Source organism: Haliotis asinina, chromosome 13, assembly GCF_037392515.1.
Source record: "Haliotis asinina isolate JCU_RB_2024 chromosome 13, JCU_Hal_asi_v2, whole genome shotgun sequence".
Classification (NCBI taxonomy): Eukaryota; Metazoa; Mollusca; class Gastropoda; order Lepetellida; family Haliotidae; genus Haliotis; species Haliotis asinina.
This window is the reverse complement of record NC_090292.1, coordinates 3477691-3500023: the sequence shown is the minus strand read 5'-3', so window position 1 is coordinate 3500023 and position 22333 is coordinate 3477691. Positions and strand designations below refer to the sequence as shown.

At 40.3% G+C, this 22333-nt stretch overlaps 1 protein-coding gene across 1 annotated transcript; it reads left to right on the top strand.

Moving 5' to 3' along the window:
- Nucleotides 1-12810: 12810 nt before the first annotated feature.
- On the top strand, nt 12811-17298 carry LOC137259234 (small ribosomal subunit protein eS27-like). Its single transcript, XM_067796862.1, has 4 exons — nt 12811-13056; nt 14027-14135; nt 16176-16286; nt 17177-17298. Exons 1-4 carry the CDS (start codon nt 13051-13053, stop codon nt 17203-17205), a joined length of 255 nt encoding a protein of 84 aa, XP_067652963.1. The 5' UTR covers nt 12811-13050; the 3' UTR covers nt 17206-17298.
- Nucleotides 17299-22333: the final 5035 nt, after the last annotated feature.

Sequence of the window (22333 nt, the reverse complement as noted above, 5' to 3'; positions counted from 1 at the left end):
CAGGTCCATGGGCGCAGTGGAAGCAGCAGGAACGTGCACAAAAGCAGGCCCGTAGAGGTTATGGAGGCAGCTTGGATCAGGTCCCCAGAAGCAGGCCCGTAGGAGCCTTGGAAGCTGCAGGGAACATGCAGGTCCTCAGAAGCAGGATCCTCACCTACTTTTTGTGCCGTTATTTTGTAATCCACAAAGTTTCACATAGATATTTTAAATCAACCAGTTCACCAATTTGCAAATAAATAATTAAACAAACAAATGAGTGAGTGAGTGAGTGAGTGAGTGAGTGAGTGAGTGAGTGAGTGAGTGAATGAATGAATGAATGAATGAATGAATTTGCGTTATAGGTAAATTTATTTAATATGTGGTCTTGGAATCAGTTCGAAGCATACTTGACGTGAGTTAATGTACAGTTTTAGGTTGTAAGATAGACAGTCTTCGTTTCAATGTATTGGACAATTTGGTTGTTTGTATAGTGTGTATAAGAAAAAGTGCTCAGATATAGTAAGGATGGGACGGGTACTCGGCGAATCCGGGTCAGGTGCAACCGGTGTCGAGTCCCATTTCCTGTAATCGAGTACCCGGTAAGGGAGATAAGTCTGCAAGGCATGACTTGTATTTCTCTCACCCTTTATAACATATATATGGTTATTTGGCCAATAGTACAGCATGCGTAAAACAGTAAGATAAAGACCTGCATATGCGCCATATACTGAGAAAGTGATTATGCATGTAGTTGATATGATTATGCGATCACGGAAATTTTTCTGTTTCGACCGAAGTATACTCCTTTAAAGAAAGGTACAAAGTCTTAAGAGTCTGTTCTTATCGTTTGTTCTCATTAATTCAATAAACATTAAAACAAAAAGGCTCATACGGCAGTATTCGGGTAAATATCTAGCACGATATTCATTGCAACGAGGACATATCAATATAACATGGAATTAATCTTCTACTTCAGTCACACAGGAACTACAAAACGCAATTTCAGTTATGGAGTATCTGTACGAATTAACATTAAATCATGAACATTACAACGACATGTTGTCAGACATCTCTGTAAATCTTTAGCTGTAATTTATCTGCGCATGGGCAGTGTGTAGTAACGTTACAGTAATACTAGGAACGAAAAGTTTTGTGTTATAACGAGGAATGTAAGTGATGGTGTCAGTCTTTATGTTGGTCAAACGGACGTAAATAAATAGCTAGAGATCAGTTTTACTGTCTAATAGCTACCCTTTCAGTAATGATCATTGTCAGATCGGGACTGAATATCCAAAAGGTTGACAAGACGCGCAGTATTCTTTGCATTTCCGGGTACTCGATTCCGATTCGGGTAGGTGCATGTGGGTACTCGATTCCATTTATTCCTACCCGTCCCAGCCTTACGGTGTACTGGACCGTTTTAAAATAGATATATGTACAGTCTTGGGTTTTAAAATCACATGGTCTCCTATATATAACAGCTATTTTAGAATAGATAATAACAACTATTTTAGAATGGATATAAAGAATGACTGTGGTGTTATCACAGGTTATCAACTGACATTTAGACGTCGCTATTACAAGTCTCAAACATGATGAAGTTTATAAACTTTTACAAACCAAAAATTAAAATATTAACCTTCAACTTGCCAAATTTGTTTGTCACATATTTTTAACAAAACTATAACTTGAATTATCTGTTTCTGTTATTTTAGGGCTATATTTTGTCACGTAAGGTCTTTTTAAGGTGGCTGAGTGGAAGAGGTAAAATGCTGGCAATGCGCTTTTGAAAATTGAACAATGTATTTTTCATGTTGGCCGGTGGACTGTTATAAACAGAAATAAACAGATCCGGTGTGGATGTGTACAATTTTCCGTTGTAAACTCAAACTATGTATGAAAGTTTGATGCATTAAAGATAGATGCAACATCAAGTTTGTGTGGCAATATTTTCGTGACTGTAAATGCATCTATAAAGGTTCTAGAATCCTCAAGATAGATATAGATAGATATATCTATGCAGGGTATACATACGATATTTGTACCGTCATGAGCGTATACTTTATTTACAATCATCTTTGGTATCGATGGACTTCCCTCTAGAGTGCCGTGTAATAATATCTATCATTTTAAGAAATACAGTTCTTGAAACTACCATGGATAGTGTAATAAAGCACATTTTCGCCCTGGGCTCTCTAATTGAAGCACGAGGACGAAAGGCACAGTGACGCCAATACATTGTGACGTAATGCGAAAAGTGGACGTTGTTCAGCCGATAAAGTTCTCTTGGTGCCTTTGATCTGTTACCGAGGCATCTTAGAATTTGAAATATTCGCAGTAAATTTTTGACATTTTACGACACACTCTCACCAACGTCCATAAACTAGTCTATGTATTTCCGATGTCATTTATCACGTCCGATAGGAAGGCTGGGGGTGTGGCCACTCTGGTGACTCCATATACAGTATGGTTCAAAATTATTGAGAATAGCTAAAGCATTTCATATTATTAAACGAGAACAAATCAGATAAAATTGAATGTATTGTGAAAGTGAACTGACCTTTTCATGTTGTGTAGGTAACAATTTAATATTTTATCAAGTCTCCTTGAGCTTCACGGCACAGTCTAAGACGGGTAGGCATACTTCCTATCAGAGAGGTTAGTGTCTCGTGAGTTATGCTGTCCCAGTATCGGACCACTTCTCTCTTCATGTCTTCAATTTTTGTCAACCCCTTTTGATTCACTCATTCCTTCATCATCCCCCAAATGTTCTCAGTGGGATTTAAGTCAGGACTATATGCAGGAAATGGTAATGCAGTCACATTTTTCTCCTGAAACCACTGCTTGGCATGTTTTGCGGTGTGTTTAGGGTCATTATCTTGCTGCAAAATCCAGTCATTTCCATAAAACACATGTGCACTTGGAAGGAGAAAATTATCTAATATGTTAGTGTAGCGTTGACTTGTCAGATTTCCCTCAAACACACACAGCGGGGTCGTTCCTAATAAGGATATCCCTCCCCATACATGAAACTTTGGGATGTATTTAGGTCGTCGATACAACGGTGCTGACGCAGACTTTGTCCATATTTTCACATTATTGGGATATACCCATATTGAGCTTTCATCAGTAAAAATCACATTTTCCCAGTCAAAGTTTTCATGTGCCAAACACCACTCAACACGCCTGTCTTTATGTTCTTGTTTCATGAGATGAGAAGGAATTCCAGTCTTTTTCTCCCATCCAAGATCAATCAAATTTCTTCTAACTGTAGATTTTGATACAACTGTTGATCCCCTTTCTATCATTTCATACCTGATGTTGGAGATGCTTGCCCTTTGCTTTTTAGACGCTAAAATTCCCAGCCGGACGCGATCTGAGAAGTCCAATTTTCTGGGTCTCCCTGCTCCTTTCTGGTGCCCAAAATCCTTTCCCTCTTTAAAATTCTTCCTAATCCTATACACAGTAGAAAGAGGAGTTCCTGTTCTCTCTGCCAATGTATTTACATCATCAATTCCTTGATTACACAACTCAAAAATCAACCTTCTTTTATCTTCAGCAGACATTGTTGACAGTGCTGAGGAAAATGACGTCTGCTACAAATTCAGGGGAGGTAACTCTAATTGTACTATACTCAGTAGGCCAAGATGAGTTACCTCCCTTATACCATTACTTAGTTTTAAGTATCAGTGAATCAGTTGAGGTGTTAGGATAGCTCAAAGTAAGAAGAAAAATTCTCAATAATTATGAACCAGACTATATATTTCAAGAGCAGTAAAAAATCATGAGGGTAGTTTCAGTTGGTTACAGTACGGGTAAGCCACATATATATAAGGAGAAAGAGTTGAAAATGGCGTAGTTCAACCGGCATTGGGCACGGTTGAGTGACCATGTGAGAGGGGCTCTCCCAGTGGAGCTAGTCCACGCTAATGTAAATAATGGATATCAAAGTAGCTGCCTCACGTAGCTACACAAACACTTTTCAAGAATTATTTATGGTGATACAACATAACTCTTTCTGTGAAGCATTTTAACTTATGGAATGGTCAACGGAATTCAATGGTTTGTCAATAATTTCTGATAGCTGTTTGGGATAGGAGCTAGTGTTGCTTCAGAGATGTTTACATTCATGCTAAAATTATGAAAAAAAACAGACAAACAATCACCAATTTACAGCAATGATCATTCATTCCAAGATAATATATACTTATGAACAATCACATGTCTAACGCCTAACAACACTTTGCGTTTCATAGCAAACTTTATGACTAGATTTTCAAAAACCTGTATTTTCACCGCCGTTCCAATATTCACATTTTGATTTGAAACTGTAAGGTCACAATTCATTTTATGTAAAATCATTGGACCAACGTCTGATAAAAAACGGTGCTGCCTTCCGCACTCGTGGATATGATTTGTACTTAAAATATGGCTTTAGCGGAAACAGGTTTTTAAAATAAATAAATAAATAAATAAATAAATAAATAAATAAATAAATAAATAAATAAATAAATAAATAAATAAATAGATAAATAAATAGATAAATAAATAAATAAATAAATAAATAAATAAATAAATAAATAAATAAATAAATAAATAAATAAATAAATGACTTTCGGGGCTGTATTGTTTCAGGGACAGTCATACATAGAAAGTCATACATTGAACAAAGAGTCACAAATAATGACGATGTAGTCAAGGATCTTGGTTACTAGAGGTCACATGAGATCTTAACCTCAAACGGTTAAACTAAAGCATGCTTTCATTTCATTTTGCAATAGTTCATGTCAACACATGTGTCTATTAGAGCTGTATCTGAATGAATCACTGACAAATAGTAACAATAATTACACACTGCATTTAAGTGCATACTGTTGAAGCGTACAGCATTGACCATGAAAATTATGTTATACTATTAACTTCCTCATTACGTACATTAAAATTTGAAACATTCCACACTGATGCTCAATGTCATTTTTATATCTGTAAACTACTGGCATTGACTTTTCATGGGTAGTATAGATACTTGATAAATGCCATCTGAAATAGCTTAAGGCGTGGATGGTTGTACGTCGGGGTTTTTTTTATTATTTTATTTTATTTTATTTTATTTTATTTTATTTTATTTTATTTTATTTTATTTTATTTTATTTATTTTATTTATTTTATTTTATTTTATTTTATTTTCGAGCAATATCACGAATGGGGTCCTGAGTGTGAGTGAGATATTCCATGATCCACAGCGAAGTAATACCAGGGCCGGACACAAGGGCTGTTCAGCTCCGAGTTAGTGCCCCGAGTGTGAGGGCTAGAGGTATCTAGGCTGAAGTGACACAAGGGCTGTTCAGCTCCGAGTTAGTGCCCCGAGTGCGAGGGCTAGAGGTATCTAGGCTGAAGTGACACAAGGGCTGTTCAGCTCCGAGTTAGTGCCCAGAGTGTGAGAGCTAGAGGTATCTAGGCTGAAGTGACACAAGGGCTGTTCAGCTCCGAGTCAGTGCCCCGAGTGTGAGAGAGGTGTCCAGGCTGAAGTGACACAAGGGCTGTTCAGCTCCGAGTTAGTGCCCAGAGTGTGAGAGCTAGAGGTATCTAGGCTGAAGTGACACAAGGGCTGTTCAGCTCCGAGTTAGTGCCCCGAGTGTGAGGGCTAGAGGTATCTAGGCTGAAGTGACACAAGGGCTGTTCAGCTCCGAGTTAGTGCCCAGAGTGTGAGAGCTAGAGGTATCTAGGCTGAAGTGACACAAGGGCTGTTCAGCTCCGAGTCAGTGCCCCGAGTGTGAGAGAGGTGTCCAGGCTGAAGTGACACAAGGGCTGTTCAGCTCCGAGTTAGTGCCCCGAGTGTGAGGGCTAGAGGTATCTAGGCTGAAGTGACACAAGGGCTGTTCAGCTCCGAGTTAGTGCCCAGAGTGTGAGAGCTAGAGGTATCTAGGCTGAAGTGACACAAGGGCTGTTCAGCTCCGAGTTAGTGCCCCGAGTGTGAGGGCTAGAGGTATCTAGGCTGAAGTGACACAAGGGCTGTTCAGCTCCGAGTTAGTGCCCAGAGTGTGAGAGCTAGAGGTATCTAGGCTGAAGTGACACAAGGGCTGTTCAGCTCCGAGTCAGTGCCTCGAGTGTGAGAGAGGTGTCCAGGCTGAAGTGACACAAGGGCTGTTCAGCTCCGAGTTAGTGCCCCGAGTGTGAGGGCTAGAGGTATCTAGGCTGAAGTGACACAAGGGCTGTTCAGCTCCGAGTTAGTGCTCAGAGTGTGAGAGCTAGAGGTATCTAGGCTGAAGTGACACAAGGGCTGTTCAGCTCCGAGTCAGTGCCCCGAGTGTGAGAGAGGTGTCCAGGCTGAAGTGACACAAGGGCTGTTCAGCTCCGAGTCAGTGCCCCGAGTGTGAGAGAGGTATCCAGGCTGAAGTGACACAGTGGCTGTTCAGCTCCGAGTCAGTGCCCCGAGTGTGAGAGAGGTATCCAGGCTGAAGTGACACAGTGGCTGTTCAGCTCCGAGTCAGTGCCCCGAGTGTGAGAGAGGTATCTAGGCTGAAGTGACACAGTGGCTGTTCAGCTCCGAGTCAGTGCCCCGAGTGTGAGAGAGGTATCCAGGCTGAAGTGACACAATGACTGTTCAGCTCCGAGTCAGTGCCCCGAGTGTGAGAGAGGTATCCAGACTGAAGTGACACAGTGGCTGTTCAGCTCCGAGTCAGTGCCCCGAGCGTGAGAGAGGTATCTAGGCTGAAGCTCTGTAACTCATCTGGTCAGTGTTATACCACAGACAAACAGCACCAGGTTTGAACGTTAAATCCAGTATCACCGGCAAACGTAAATGAAATAGTGTTCGAAACGGGTAAAATACACACTATGCTTCAGCAAATACTGAATTGTGATTGGCTAAGTAACTTTCGTTATAGACCTCTGATTTTCAAAAAGTCTAGGACCAGTTTCCATGTGCAAACAGTGCATGATGCGTAATGCGCAATACGTATACAACATTTACACGTGTCCGAATACGAACCATGAAGTTACAGGGAAGCTGGAAGTAATGATTCTTAAGGTGTTATCCAGCTGCCATGTGGTTTTCATTGCACGCACGGGAAAGAAAGACTTGACTAAAATATCGCATTGTCTTTATGCACGTACGCACACGTAATTCGACTCTACGCACACGTAATACGCACTACGCAGTGCGCATCAAGCAATTACGCAGATCGTACGTATGGAAACCTGGCTTATCGCGGTAACGGAAAAATGGAGATACCCGTTTGGTTTTAAATCAAATTTAGAGCCGTTATATTTTGTTATATCCCTCAGATTTTCTAACACAGCATATTTATCTCCTAATTGCTCACAGCATCCTTACACAGTGTGAGTGAGCTTAGTTTTGCGCCGCTTTTACATTTGGACTTCCAGACATATAGTGACGAGGTTAAGCCTGCATTCATACACATTTTAAGAAAACGCACAAGTGTTTTTCTTTGAAAACACATAACTGATATAATTTCATGGTCCCAACAGGCAAGGTTGCCCTTTTAACTTGATATTTGCGTAGAAACTTGATATTCACCTATACTTCATATACTCCTTTAAGTATCCGGACGGAGTCTTGGCAGGAACGCGACTTTGGGGGGCGTGTATACACATGTTCTAGGTTTCGTTTTCGCCTTTGTGCAAAAAGGGTGGACATTTGCAACAATGAATCCGGGTGTTAATACAACAAGCATTGTCACTAAGGTGACATAATCCCCCGCCGCAAATTATCAAATCAAACTGAAATGAAAGTGAAGGTCGAAGTTTAAGATGAAGTAAAATGTCAACAAAAACATCACTCTCAAACTGTCTTGATATTTTGCACTGTAGTTGTGCAAACACATTTTTTTATTTTGAAAGAGTCACTTATACCTTGACCAGTGTATGAAACTCCTAGAAAGCACACTTACTCACCTTGAAAATTAGAAGGTCATCAAAATCAACTGGACCCTGTACATTCGTTTGATAAAGCTTGGTCTTGAATATGAAGAAAATCCAGTGAACCGTTCTTCAGATATATCATTGTCAAGGTAAAATACTACAGTCCCCAGGTGACCTTGCGATGAACGTCAAGGTCACCAAACCTGACTGAGATCTTTCTCTTACTGTGATAAACCTAGATACCAAATATGAAAAGAACCTTGTCAACAGTTCTTAAGATATTCCAATCCGTACATACGTACGGACGGATGGAGCCTTAATGCTATATCCTGAGTCAAAAAAGAAACTTCACATTCTTTCCTCAGGGCACTATACAAGAACAAGAGATTGTAAGATGGTTACATTGTTATTACGCCATTTCCGGAGATCTGTGTGATGTACTCCATACACTGACAGTGCCACAATCAGTTCCATTAGACTACACCGCCGTTCCAAAACATGGGTATACAGAATGTCAAGTCACAAGAATAAAAATTAGAAATTTCTCAGTTCACTATTGTGTATGGTTGCCCCGCGCATTCACCACTGCCCAACGCCATCTCCTCATCGACTGCCTGGTGCTTGTGAACACGTAGTTGGGGAATCTGCGCCATTGCTCTTGCAAGGCAGCGCCAAGTTCCTGCAAATTCTGAGGTTGGTTTCTAAGACCGCGAAGCCTACTCCCAAGTGCTTCCCAAAAGTGCTCTATTGAATTAACGTCAGGGGACCTCGATGGCCAATCCATGACGTTGATTCCAGCGTTTTGAAGGAAACTTTCGTGTCAACATCGCGGTATGCGGCCGAGCATTATCATGCTGGAACTGTAGACCTGAGCCATGAGCCGCCATGAAAGGAGCGTGTGCACCAGGGGTGTGCACCTGGTTGCGGCAAGCAGCAGCCGTGAGGTTTCCCACAGAAAGCACTCCACACCATGCAACTTATGCCCCGAATCTGTCGACTTCCTGTACACAACACTGAGCATACCGTTCACGACGTCGACTCCAGGCCGTTCGCGAATCTGAGGGTAAACCTGGATTCATCGCTAAAGACGACTCGATTCCAGTCTTTGTTCAAATATGTACAAAGTATCATTTAACATGCTAATCATATTCATGCTAACTGACTTCCACGGTTCATTTCAATGTCAAAATCTTCTCGTCACGACAGGGCTGAAATATTGCCGATGTGACGTTAACTATTTACTCACCCACTCACTTCCACTCAAGGACTGAGGTTGTTTACACACGTTTACACACGGTGCGGCATGAATCAAAGGGATGCGGTAGTGAAAAATGCTTAGGGCTGATTGAGTTCAAGGTGTTACTTGTTTGTTATTTATTTAGGATTAAATACGAAGGAATTAACTACAAAGTACTCACATTAACGACTCAACACCACTGTAACATGTGCTGTATCGTGTGTGATTGCGATCCCTGTGTGTAAAATTGTATATACAAATAAATATACATGAAATCTGTTTGTTTTCTTTCAGTGAGTGAGTGAGTTTAGTTTTACGTCGTACTCAGCAATATTCCAGCTATATGGCGGCGGTCTGTAAATAATCAAGTCTGGACCAGACAATCCAGTGATCAACATCATCAACATCGATCTGCGCAAATGGGAACCGATGACATGTGTCAACCAAGTCAGCAAGCAAATCTAACCACCCGATTCTGTTATTCGCCTATTATGATAAGCACAGACGTCTTTTATTTCAAGCATGGGGCGCTGAAGGCCTACTCTACCCCGGACCTTCACGAGTCGAACTTCAGAGAAAGAGAAACATGGTAAATATAAGGGAAACACTTCAAGGACTCTACTCGGCACTCATCATGGCAAACACAGTCAGAAATGCTGTTTTAACAGAAGGCTTTCGTTTTCCAGTGTCATTTCTTTTGACTAAGTTTCCTTTAATCAACTTGTTTAGCAAATATAATCGCCTTTTTCCTCTCTACACCACCCCGACCAACAAGAAAACTTCCTAATATCCGACATAGACGAGTCGTTATCAGTGACATTTAAGCATGAATGGCAACTGGCTGCAGGCCTTTTCTACCCCGGACTTTCACGGGTCTTGTTTTCTTTAATATATAGTGACATGTGATTATATGTAGTGGTCGGATATCTCGAAATTCGGATAAGTCGATATTTTTCTTGCCCCATGAATATCTAGACAACGGTGATCGCCTGTATATTCATGACATGATTATTTAAGGACAGGAAATGTAGTAGCACCAAATTCCAAAGCAGATAATGTGTTACTCACATATACTATGGCACGGGTCAGCTTCCTCTAGCTAACTATGAGGTGTCCGCTGGTGCGGGATTCAGCAATACTACATATCTACGTAATGTATGGCACGGGTCAGCTTCCTCTAGCTAACTATGAGGTGTCCGCTGGTGCGGGATTCAGCAATACTACATATCTACGTAATGTATGGCACGGGTCAGCTTCCTCTAGCTAACTATGAGGTGTCCGCTGGTGCGGGATTCAGCAATACTACATATCTACGTAATGTATGGCACGGGTCAGCTTCCTCTAGCTAACTATGAGGTGTCCGCTGATGCGGGATTCAGCAATACTACATATCTACGTAATGTATGGCACGGGTCAGCTTCCTCTAGCTAACTATGAGGTGTCCGCTGATGCGGGATTCAGCAATACTACATATCTACGTAATGTATGGCACGGGTCAGCTTCCTCTAGCTAACTATGAGGTGTCCGCTGATGCGGGATTCAGCAATACTACATATCTACGTAATGTATGGCACGGGTCAGCTTCCTCTAGCTAACTATGAGGTGTCCGCTGGTGCGGGATTCAGCAATACTACATATCTACGTAATGTATGGCACGGGTCAGCTTCCTCTAGCTAACTATGAGGTGTCCGCTGGTGCGGGATTCAGCAATACTACATATCTACGTAATGTATGGCACGGGTCAGCTTCCTCTAGCTAACTATGAGGTGTCCGCTGGTGCGGGATTCAGCAATACTACATATCTACGTAATGTATGGCACGGGTCAGCTTCCTCTAGCTAACTATGAGGTGTCCGCTGGTGCGGGATTCAGCAATACTACATATCTACGTAATGTATGGCACGGGTCAGCTTCCTCTAGCTAACTATGAGGTGTCCGCTGGTGCGGGATTCAGCAATACTACATATCTACGTAATGTATGGCACGGGTCAGCTTCCTCTAGCTAACTATGAGGTGTCCGCTGATGCGGGATTCAGCAATACTACATATCTACGTAATGTATGGCACGGGTCAGCTTCCTCTAGCTAACTATGAGGTGTCCGCTGATGCGGGATTCAGCAATACTACATATCTACGTAATGTATGGCACGGGTCAGCTTCCTCTAGCTAACTATGAGGTGTCCGCTGATGCGGGATTCAGCAATACTACATATCTACGTAATGTATGGCACGGGTCAGCTTCCTCTAGCTAACTATGAGGTGTCCGCTGATGCGGGATTCAGCAATACTACATATCTACGTAATGTATGGCACGGGTCAGCTTCCTCTAGCTAACTATGAGGTGTCCGCTGGTGCGGGATTCAGCAATACTACATATCTACGTAATGTATGGCACGGGTCAGCTTCCTCTAGCTAACTATGAGGTGTCCGCTGGTGCGGGATTCAGCAATACTACATATCTACGTAATGTATGGCACGGGTCAGCTTCCTCTAGCTAACTATGAGGTGTCCGCTGATGCGGGATTCAGCAATACTACATATCTACGTAATGTATGGCACGGGTCAGCTTCCTCTAGCTAACTATGAGGTGTCCGCTGATGCGGGATTCAGCAATACTACATATCTACGTAATGTATGGCACGGGTCAGCTTCCTCTAGCTAACTATGAGGTGTCCGCTGATGCGGGATTCAGCAATGTGACCGCGGGGGACACCAGAAATGTGTTGTACACATTGTACCCATGTGTAGAATCGAACACGGATCTCCGGTGTTACGAGCGAGCGCTTTAAAATAACCACCGCACCGCCAGAAATAAGGGTTATACTTGTAATGTTGCATAATTTACAAACAGTTTCTAGTCTCTTGAGTATGTTCATTTTGGAGACTAGATAGTAATTTAGGCGTATATTTTACAAGCTTTATTGCGTGTATCAAGCCGAATTCAGAGCTACGCACTCTCGGAGCTGGCTGCACATCCCTACAGACTGACCGCACAGTAGCCTTGCACAAGTCTATAAAGAAATAAGTAAAATTTTGAATGATAATTTCTAAAAATATGAATATCCTTCTAACATACTACAGTCCTTAGACGGACTGTCCGCTTACCTAGACTTGCCTCTTAATTAATGCGTAGAATTACTATACAGCCAAGCGCTTAGCTTCCAGTACAGCCTTGAAGCAAGTTTACACACACAGGGTCGTCTGGCGGTCACTCCGGGACTCGATGTGGCTACCGCAAATTCATACATTAATATATTACGTCTATACTGTGTGCTCTAAATTCTGTTGTCTTCTGTCCAGACGGGTTTACAGCATGCAATAGTAACGTCGCCTGTCGTTTACAGTTTAATTAACGTATCAATAAAACACATTTGTATCGAAGTAGACAAAAATATCGCATAAAATACTATTCTGTCTTTTCTTGCGGCAGTCCTAATCTGAAACAGGGAATTGACTTTATATACTGACTTCTCACACTATTTACAATTTATCTGAAGTGTCTCTATACGTTACAATATTTTGTGCGTTTCCGGAATGTTTTACACACCGGTCACACTTTTCATTTCAAAATCGATCTCACTCTGAGAATACAATTAAATGACTACGATTTCCTTAAAATGTGCAATTGAGAATCATGATAAGAATCGCATGGCTTCATTCTGTCTGTATACATTGTATTCGTAAGTGCGCAGTAAAAGTTTAAAGCGAGTTACCTACCCTTGATCACATAACCTGTCTTATTAAGCAATATTGTTTTTGTCAAATTAGGTCATTGGTCGGATTTGGACAAAGTTATTTATAATTCTTCTTTTATTAATCGATGTTGTTCCAGTATTGCCAACAAATTGCGAAACTACGGCTGATTTCTGCCCAGTTGTGCAACTGACCCCCGTGCTATATTAGATGTAGGCCCCAGCTCGGCCTTTTCTACCAGGCTTCGCATAGAACAAGATGCCAGTGAGTTGCTCGAACTAGAATTGCCATTTCTTTAGTACATGTCAAAATTGATGTCTCTAACTTACAGGTGTACAATTTGAAACGCAATTCTAGATGACCACGTGTTTATTTCCTTCAGGAAATGTGTCAACATGTCGTATGTGTGATTGCTAAAAATCGGTCATGATCGATGAATGTACAGCGTATTGCCTACGAGACGTATGCGTGAGCATTTACAGTGTACTTTATCAAGATATCGGTTTCAACAGGTGATGTGATTCGTGTGGGGATATTATGATGGTAGATCAAGTTGATTCACACTAGATTTGGTCTTGTTCTTGGTTTTGTCAAGAGGATATCAATCTTGAAAAGTCCCGAGGTCGAATCAGCTTGTAAACAAAGATGGCGGACCCCATGTTTTCCACATGTTGTGCAAGAAGTGAATCAACTTATTTTTTAAACATGAAAGTGTGGCGACTACGAGCAGCAACATTGGAACAAAGTTTGATATATTTTCAATGTTGTAACGTTTCCACTAAATATGAAAATGGAATCACTGAAAAAATCAACCCCAAAATAGTTTCGGTATCAACGTAAGGGGAGAGAACTCACACCTCCCTCAGTGTTAGATTGGTGATGTGAACTAAGTAATAGTGTTTTCATAAAGCGGTCGCGTTGTATGGTGAACAGAACAGGAATTAGTGCACTTTAACTTATTGATCGTTCAGGAATGTGTTATCAGCAGTCGTTGATAAGCTCCAAACTAGTGAAGCTGTCACCATGCTTTGGATTAGGTATGTGACTAGGTATCACTTCCAAACATTTGGTGGTGGTGGGTGGGGGCATCCTTGGTGTGACCCGAGGTTGTTTCTCAACATGGGCACAATAATGTACCAGGAATATTTCTAAATTATTACTGAAAGAGGCATAAAAGTAAAGTCACTCACTGTTCCATTTACAAACTATTCACTTCAGTATATTTCTGTTGTAGCTCGCGAAAGACCTACTCCACCCCTCCCTTGAGGAGGAAAAGCAAAAGTGTAAACTGAAGCGTTTGGTGCAGTCACCCAATAGCTACTTCATGGATGTCAAATGTCCAGGTGAGTCATTTAAATATGTTTCCAGAACAAACAGAATCGGGTTGACTTTACTGACTGTTGAGTAGATCGATGCTGATGTTACACCACACACTAGATAGGCCACTACAGACCGTGGATATTTAAATGACCTTTGTAATATGGCTGGAATATTGCAGACCGTGGTGTTAATCAAGAACCAAATAAAGCTATGGCAGGGTCTAGTGGCATGAAACTATTAAATGACAATAAAAAGAATGACATTTGAAATAGGATGAAAACAGAAACAAAAAAGTAAAACCAATAAATAGATCTGTTGTTTTGGAATCTTGGCTATTAAGTTTCAGCTTGATGCATTCCTGCTGAAACAAGCACCTGTTGGCAGTCGTACCTTAAACATTTGTTTCCCTTGGAGCATTATAGAGCTCCAGATAAGACACACATTTTCATGTTTTATTAGGTAAAAATTACAAATTACAAATCTGAGAGTACAGAAAACTCGCAAGAATCACTTAGAACTCTTTATGTCTTATACTTTGTGTACTTTTTTGTGCTGCAGCAAATATACTACATGGCAAATATGATATTTATCATGACTACTGGGTAAAAAATTCAGTCATTATTCACAAATAAAGTATTGCAGTTAAGTGACCGATGCACAATATGGAACCCCATACTGACTGCTAATTTGTTGTTGTAATAACCAGTTATCTGACATGACGCTCAAATTTGGTATGTATCATGTTAATTGTCATCAGCCACAGTACCATGTGCAGCCATTGCAAACTAACATTACTCACACAACTGCAAAGTTATTACAGAATCCATTCTTGCATATCTCACTTTGAAAAAGGACTGAAGGGCTCAAGGAAAACATGCTCCATTAGAAAGACAATAAATATTGTTGAATTCTGTTCTGGTGACCACGAATAATGAATTGAATTCATGAAGGGCTATGGTTCGATTCACAAAATATTGAGTGTACTATTATGGCTATAGTCACTGGCCAGAGCTTATTATGGTAGTCGCTGTATGAAATAATTTCTTTCGGGCCTTGAATGTATCATTGGTTGTGTAGACTGGTAAATGAAATTGATGCATGTAACTGCTCTGAAACACTTATCAAAGCCACAGATGTGTTACAGGTACAGGGAATAGTATATTGTGCATCCCTTTGGATACAGTGTACCATTTACTTGTGTCCAGTCTATTTGCAGTAAGCTGCTAGTTTTCTCAAATATTTCATATCTTAACTGCTTATCATCTTCTGAGCCAAGGGAAGTAACTAGAGCTAGTTTTGATGTTGTAAGCAGCCTGTTGCTATTCATGCTATTCGTGATCTTAAATGGTGAATGAACTCAATTTTGTCAGTCTAAGTTAGTACCTGTGTAGGAGACAAAGCAAGTAATGTTTATTGTAGTTGTATTCCAAGCAAACATTTTGACATAAAAGACTTTAAACTTGCACTCATTGTAATACATGGTCTATAGGGCAAGTGCAATTTTAGAAACATGAGAGGAAAGTATGTATTACTCGCCCTGCAGATTTAAAAATTTTTCAAGCCCTGAACAAGTTTAGCTCGACTGATTTTGGTGCTTGTGCTCCTTTGTAGAGGAAAATTTTAAAATCTTTCATATCTCCTTCCAGTTTGCCATATGTTCACGAAACATTTGACAGTCATAAGTAGTAGGCATATTCATGAAGAGAATTTCGTTATTGTTGGCGATACTGATGACTTTTTACTTGTTTGGTTTGGTTTGGTTTTGATATACTGGAGCATTGAATTATTGAAACTTCAGACATCTGCCCAAGAATTTGACACGGTAAATGTGCGAGCATCTCCCAGGTCTCTTCTTTTTCGCTTGTCTATTTATACATTTGTGTGAACTTTATACACATTCCTACATTGCCTAAATCCCAATAGTAAACACATGCATTTTTCTGTTCATATTCCGTAAATAATACATATGCATGTGTTCTGCTGTTGTTTGGACAAAACTGGTTCTGCCAAGCCAGAGGAGTGAATTATTTGTCCGAGTCTATATATTTTGTTTTTTGTTGCAGGATGTTACAAGATCACTACTGTATTCAGCCATGCACAGACTGTGGTTCTCTGTGTTGGCTGCTCCACTGTGCTGTGCCAGCCCACAGGGGGCAAGGCTAGGCTAACAGAAGGTATGTACACCACATGTACCTGTTGCGACACAGATTGGTGGTGTTCAGTCATGTTTGGTATGGTTTTATCTGGAAAAAAAGAGGTGGCTAACAGGATCGGGCTGTCAGACTTGGTTGACAAGTCATCGATCCCAAGATACTCCTGCTGTCAAATACATTGTTTACACAGTAGAGGTGACGCATGAAGATCTGGGCTTGATCTACAGTAACCCATGCTTGCCATAAGAGGCAACTTGTGGTCAGGCAAGTTGCCACATCACACTATCCCAGCAGATCGATGCTGATGCTGGCGATCACTGGGTTGTCTGGTCTTAACTCTAAATTTTTACAGACCTCCGCCATATAGCTTGAATATTGTGTAAAACTAATCTAACTTGATCTACTGGAAATGAGTTAACTCGGGCAGCTCACACCAGCATATATGTAGTAACCATGTATCTTTATCAAATATCTGCTACTGGTTGGAAATTGTGTATGGATAATTTATGGCTTCACCTGTGAAGATTTGGGCTTCAGTGACCCTTGCTTGTCACAGGAGAAAACTAATGGACCCAGACTTGACTGACACGTCATCGTATCTCCATTGTGTGGATGGATGCTAATGTTGTTAAACAATGGATTGTCTGGTCCAAACTTGATTATATACAGACCACCGCCATATAGCTGGGATATTGCTGAGTGCAGTGTAGAAATTGCTCGCTCACTGATATGGGTGTATTAGACAAATTTTGATGGTATGGAATTGCTTCCTTGCTCTAAGGCTTTTATTGTGTTGTTAGAATGTTCAAATTTTGTCTTTGAGAAACCCTCTTTCAATGTTGTTCTTGTGCTTTTTGCAAACAAACCAAATGCTCTTTGTTTTGTTATCATGCAAGTTGCTTTCTTTCCAGGTTGCTCCTTCCGCAGGAAGCAGCATTGAGTGGGAGAAAGAAGAAAAAAAATGAAAAACCCAGGGGTTCTGTTTATCAGCTTGTAATTAACATATAAATAAACATTTCTTCATCCTCTGGGATACGCTGGTGTGTGCGTTCTTTTGTGCATGTTTCCGAAATGATGCGTCTAAGACCAGGGTTCAGCTCCCTCATGGTTGCAATGTGTGACGCCCTCAGCTGGTGGAATATTGCTAAAAGCGGATAACTTTTCTCACCGTCACTGTCCTGTTTATGATTGATAGAGCATAACATAACATTCCATAATGGGATTTGAACCTGGTTTGGGGTGGGCTAGATAGGTGGACCAAGTTTGTCACATGCATGAAGTATTTTGTAATGTATTGTGCTTGTGACAAGGGGCGGTGGGGTAGCCTAGTGGTTAAAGCGTTCGCTCGTCACGCCGAAGACCCGGGTTCGATTCCCCACTTGGGTACAATGAGTGAAGCCCATTTTCTGGTGTCCCCCGCCGTGATATTGCTGGAATATTGTTAAAAGCGGCGTAAAATTAAACTCACTCACTCACTGTGGTTGTGACAATTAGATTGTGATACATACTGCACTTAGAACAGCTGACTGTGTATAAATATATATATCTGTATCGTAATTGTGTAATAAAAACAGTATAACAGTTCATATTGAGGGTATGGTTTAAAGATTATATTACTCAGAACAAATATCAAAGTTGGCACTACATCAGTGATCACTCCCTGATCCAGTATTGGATAGTCAGAATTTTTATGCCAAGGAAGAATTCTAACTTCACTTGTTCGAAGTGTGGATACAAGTCTTTCCTGTAACTTTTCATAAATGACAGGATGGTCACGACTTACCTGTAACTTTGTTATGACGGTGTTAACAACTTATGACACATTCAGGAAAGTTAAGAATGGAGCATTTTGAAATTCCTGCCGAAGACCAGGTTACAATGATCCTGAAAGACGTAAACCATGTGGAGGGTACATGTGTTTGTGTAAAGTGATTCGAACCACAACCTTTTGATCTGATGTCAAACACTTTGTCCACATGGCGAAAGAGAACCTGAACCTGAACTAAACATGAACTAAACACTCCACCCAAAAGACGACATCATGGTAGTCCAACCATCAACATTTGTCATGGGATTAAGCGGGATGACTCGAACTTGATTGACACATCATGAGCAAATTGTGTAGGTTGACGCTCATGATGTTGATCACTGGATTGTCTGATTCATACTCGTTTATGTACAGAATGCTGTCATATATATATAGAAAAATGTTTAGAGTGTTGATCAGTAAGTTAACAAAACGTAAATAATGTATGGGCGGCCTTGCTCAGCTTTATGTGGAGTGCACCCATGAAGGTCCCAGGGTAGAATAGGCCTTCAGCAACCCATGCTTGCCATTAAAGGCGACTGTCCTTGTTGTAAGAGGCAACTAAAGGAATCGGGTGGTCAGACTTGCTGACTTGGTTGACACGTCATCGGTTCCCAGTAGCGCAGATCGATGCTCACGTTGCTGATCACTGGATTGTCTGGTCCAGATTCGAATGTTTACAGACTGCCGCCATATAGCTGGAACATTGCTGAGTGAGGCGTAAAACTAAAGTCACTCACTCATTGTGTGGAGTGCTGGACCGTTAAGCCAAGTGTGTTAGAGTAATGACCCGGGTTAGAGTCCCCCCGCCCCCCCCACAATGGGTGCAGTGTGTTGCAGTAATGACCCTGGATAGAGTGCCCCCCATGGCTACAGTGCGTGAAGCTGAATTCATGTGGCTGGTGGAAGGAAAACAATATCATTTACTAAAAGAAAAGTCGAGAAGTAGTTACCTGTAAAGCTGTGACAAGAAATGTTCAGCAGTATATGTATTGGAGTGAGTAATGTATGTTAGGTTTTCTTAACTGACATTGCACAGAGCATTGTGCTGGAGTTTGTCAGGGTAGAGCAGAGTAGTTACTTCCCTTGGGTGTGTTCTTGTTAGTGGAATGCTTCAAATAATGCAGAATTACATGTAGCTGTACAATGAACATGATAATCAGCACTGGAAGCAGACGGATTGTACCTGAAGGTAAGAGTTTAAAGGTAAATAATATCACTAAGGGATACTGCTTTCCTGTCATTAGATATATGTATTAAAGTAGGGGAATGTATCACCATTTCTCTTTACTACCATCCCTGAACACGCACATGGGAACTGCGATGCACATGCACAGCGCATGCAGTAGCCCCTTAAACAAGCTTGGGGTGTCATCCTTAATTTTTGACGTTTTTCGGGAAGGTTAATTTTTCATTGTAGACCTTTAATTTTGTCAGTCTTGCATCACACAGGTGTTAGTGTATCTTTCATGTCCTTCCTCTTTTGTTTGAAAATGAAATTTGTACAGAGGCAAATGTCATGTCATACACCAATCATCTTTCGAGAGTGATTACTGTACAAACAGTAACGATTCACCCAGACCTTGATTCGATTTTCGATACTGAACCCAAGATTTGATCGTTTTCAACTCAATTCTTTGTTTTCAACGCAATTCCTCATGCAAGTAAAAACATCAAATTTCATTAAACTCTCAGAATCAGCCTAATAGTGTGAAATCTACTGTCAACATGTCGATATTTATTAACAACAGTTCTCATGTATATTTAGCTCATCATCAACCAATCTTGTTTTATCTTTTTTCAGTGCTCAAAACTGCTTGAGTGGTGGACATAGTTTCAAAATTACTTTCTCACAGGATGGAAATAACTTAAATTGGTGTTAAAATATCAGAATGAAATTTGACAATGGTTATCGAAAATCGTATAGTTGTCAGCTTAGATTGTCCATGAATCAAACAAACCAAATCATGGCAGACCTGACAAAACCTAAGGTCATTGTACAGTGCAAGTGGTGATGCACTTGAACATTCATTATTGTTGTCTGTACATTGCCGGACACCAATATATATTCCATTTTTTGAGACGTAAATGTATGTTCCCCTAGTTTTTTAAGAGTATATAATATTGCTGAATCCTTTTTTTCCTTGAGTAAGAGACACGTGTGTACTGGTAGTATTTCACATTCAACAGATGTTGGACCAGGTGAACATTATCAAACTTGTTCCCAGTTGATAATTGGGTAATACGGGTTAGTGAGTTACAAGTGTGGAGTGGGGTGGTCTGTAGTGTATGTGTGTACTAGCAGATTCACTGACCAGGAGACAGTATATAACCCGGTATTCTGTCGGTTGTAAAGCATGTTCAAACATTTGATCAGCCTGTAGACCATGACACAGTTGCACAATAACATGATGTGTAAACATTGAGATGTTTGCTTCCATAAGGCCATGTCATGTGAGAGATATTCCTTTTGTGAGTATTTATAAATCAGTTCATACCGAAACACCAGTCTGTAGTGTTTTGTAGTCCTATTCCTTTTCCCAGGTGGACATACATGTTCACATATATGTAAGGGTTTGAGTTTAAAGAATACATGTAAAGTCTACAATACTTTCATACAATTGTACAGAGTCAATAAACAATGTTGCATGTACATTGAAAACAGTTCTAAATAGCACATGTAAGCGGGACCATAGTTTTATGAAGTAGGCTTCCTGATCAGGGTTAATGTATATATACTGTGTGTTACTATAATATTGAGTGATTTCACTCTTGATGAATGGAATATTTGGAAGCTTTTTCTTACAGCAGTTCTATATGATATTCTTGACTAAAATAGTTATCGCATTTAGTGTATAGTTATGTTTTCCTCTCACCCCAAACATTACCTGGAAATTTGTGAAACTCAGTTCTACGTCTACAGTTTGGAGCCATATTTCCATTTCACGTCACATGCTTTCCACCTTGTCACACTCCCAGATATATGATAGACTGTTTTGTCATAATCGTTGCAAAAGGTACATTTAGGGCTATCCACATAGCTTAATTTGTAGAGGAACTGTCGGGTTGGCAATATTCTGTGAATGATTCTGTACTGCAGCCATCTTAATTCAGTATTTGGAGTACATGTACTTGTGATCAAGTTGAACCATTTCCAGTCAAGGTCCGAGTAGTGCGAACCAGTGACATGTTCCCATTTATGATAGCAAGGGACTTTAACAAAGCATGAATCAGTTAACATGTCATATACTTTCTGATGTCCCATGCGACTGTTTGTACATTTCATCGTAAACGGATACACAGGATTATACACTGTTTACATCCGGATGAAGTAACAGATATTGAATTTGCGTGGCACATAACTGCGTGTTTAACACCCTCATATTTAAGAAAGTCTGTGTCTAAAGTTATAAGGCATAAAATTCCTCCTTAGAATAAAATCTGCCGTTTCCATTCAATAAGTTGTTTACGAATATTACACCTTGTTTTCCCAGAATCTATAACAAATAGTCTTATTTCAAACCTTTTATGGTGTCTCTCTTCTAAATACACTTGGGGTGAGATCATATTCTTTTTACATGTCCTTTGTATCTCCTAACGATATTACACCAACCTTTAAAAACTTCTATCCAAAAAGGCTTTGAAATAGCATGAATTACTCTTTGTTAAATATATGTTTTATCTGACATCCACAATAGATTTTGACTGTGTAATATATGCATCAATAATGACTTCCAGTCAGATGAAGTTCTTTGTAATCTCTCTACCCATTTCATTTTTTGCGAAAATATAACATGTTTAATCAGTGGAACTTTAAGTCCCCCCATGTTCTGGATTGAGGACAACAGTTCTCTTTTAACTTTATTGGGCTTGTTTCGCCATAGAAATCTAAAACATTGTTTTTGGAAATTGTCTATCACAGATTCAGGTGGGCGGGGAAGATCAGAAAACAGGTGGGTAACTTGGGGAGGAGGAGGGGTTTTAAAACTGTGATTCTTCCATAAGGTGTAAGATATCTTGCTAACCAGATGTTCATTACAAGCTTTATTTGGAGGAACTTTTCTTCATAGTTCATTTGGCTTATGTTATCCATTTCAGTATCAAAATTTATTCCTAACCGTTGAAGTTTGATAAGAGATCCTTTCTTGGATCCTATCCATATTAATCTTGTGTTTTTCAATCATAAATGTATGTTCCCTACTTTTTGTAAGAGTATATAGTATAGCTGAATCACATCAAACAACCAAAAAACAACAGTCAG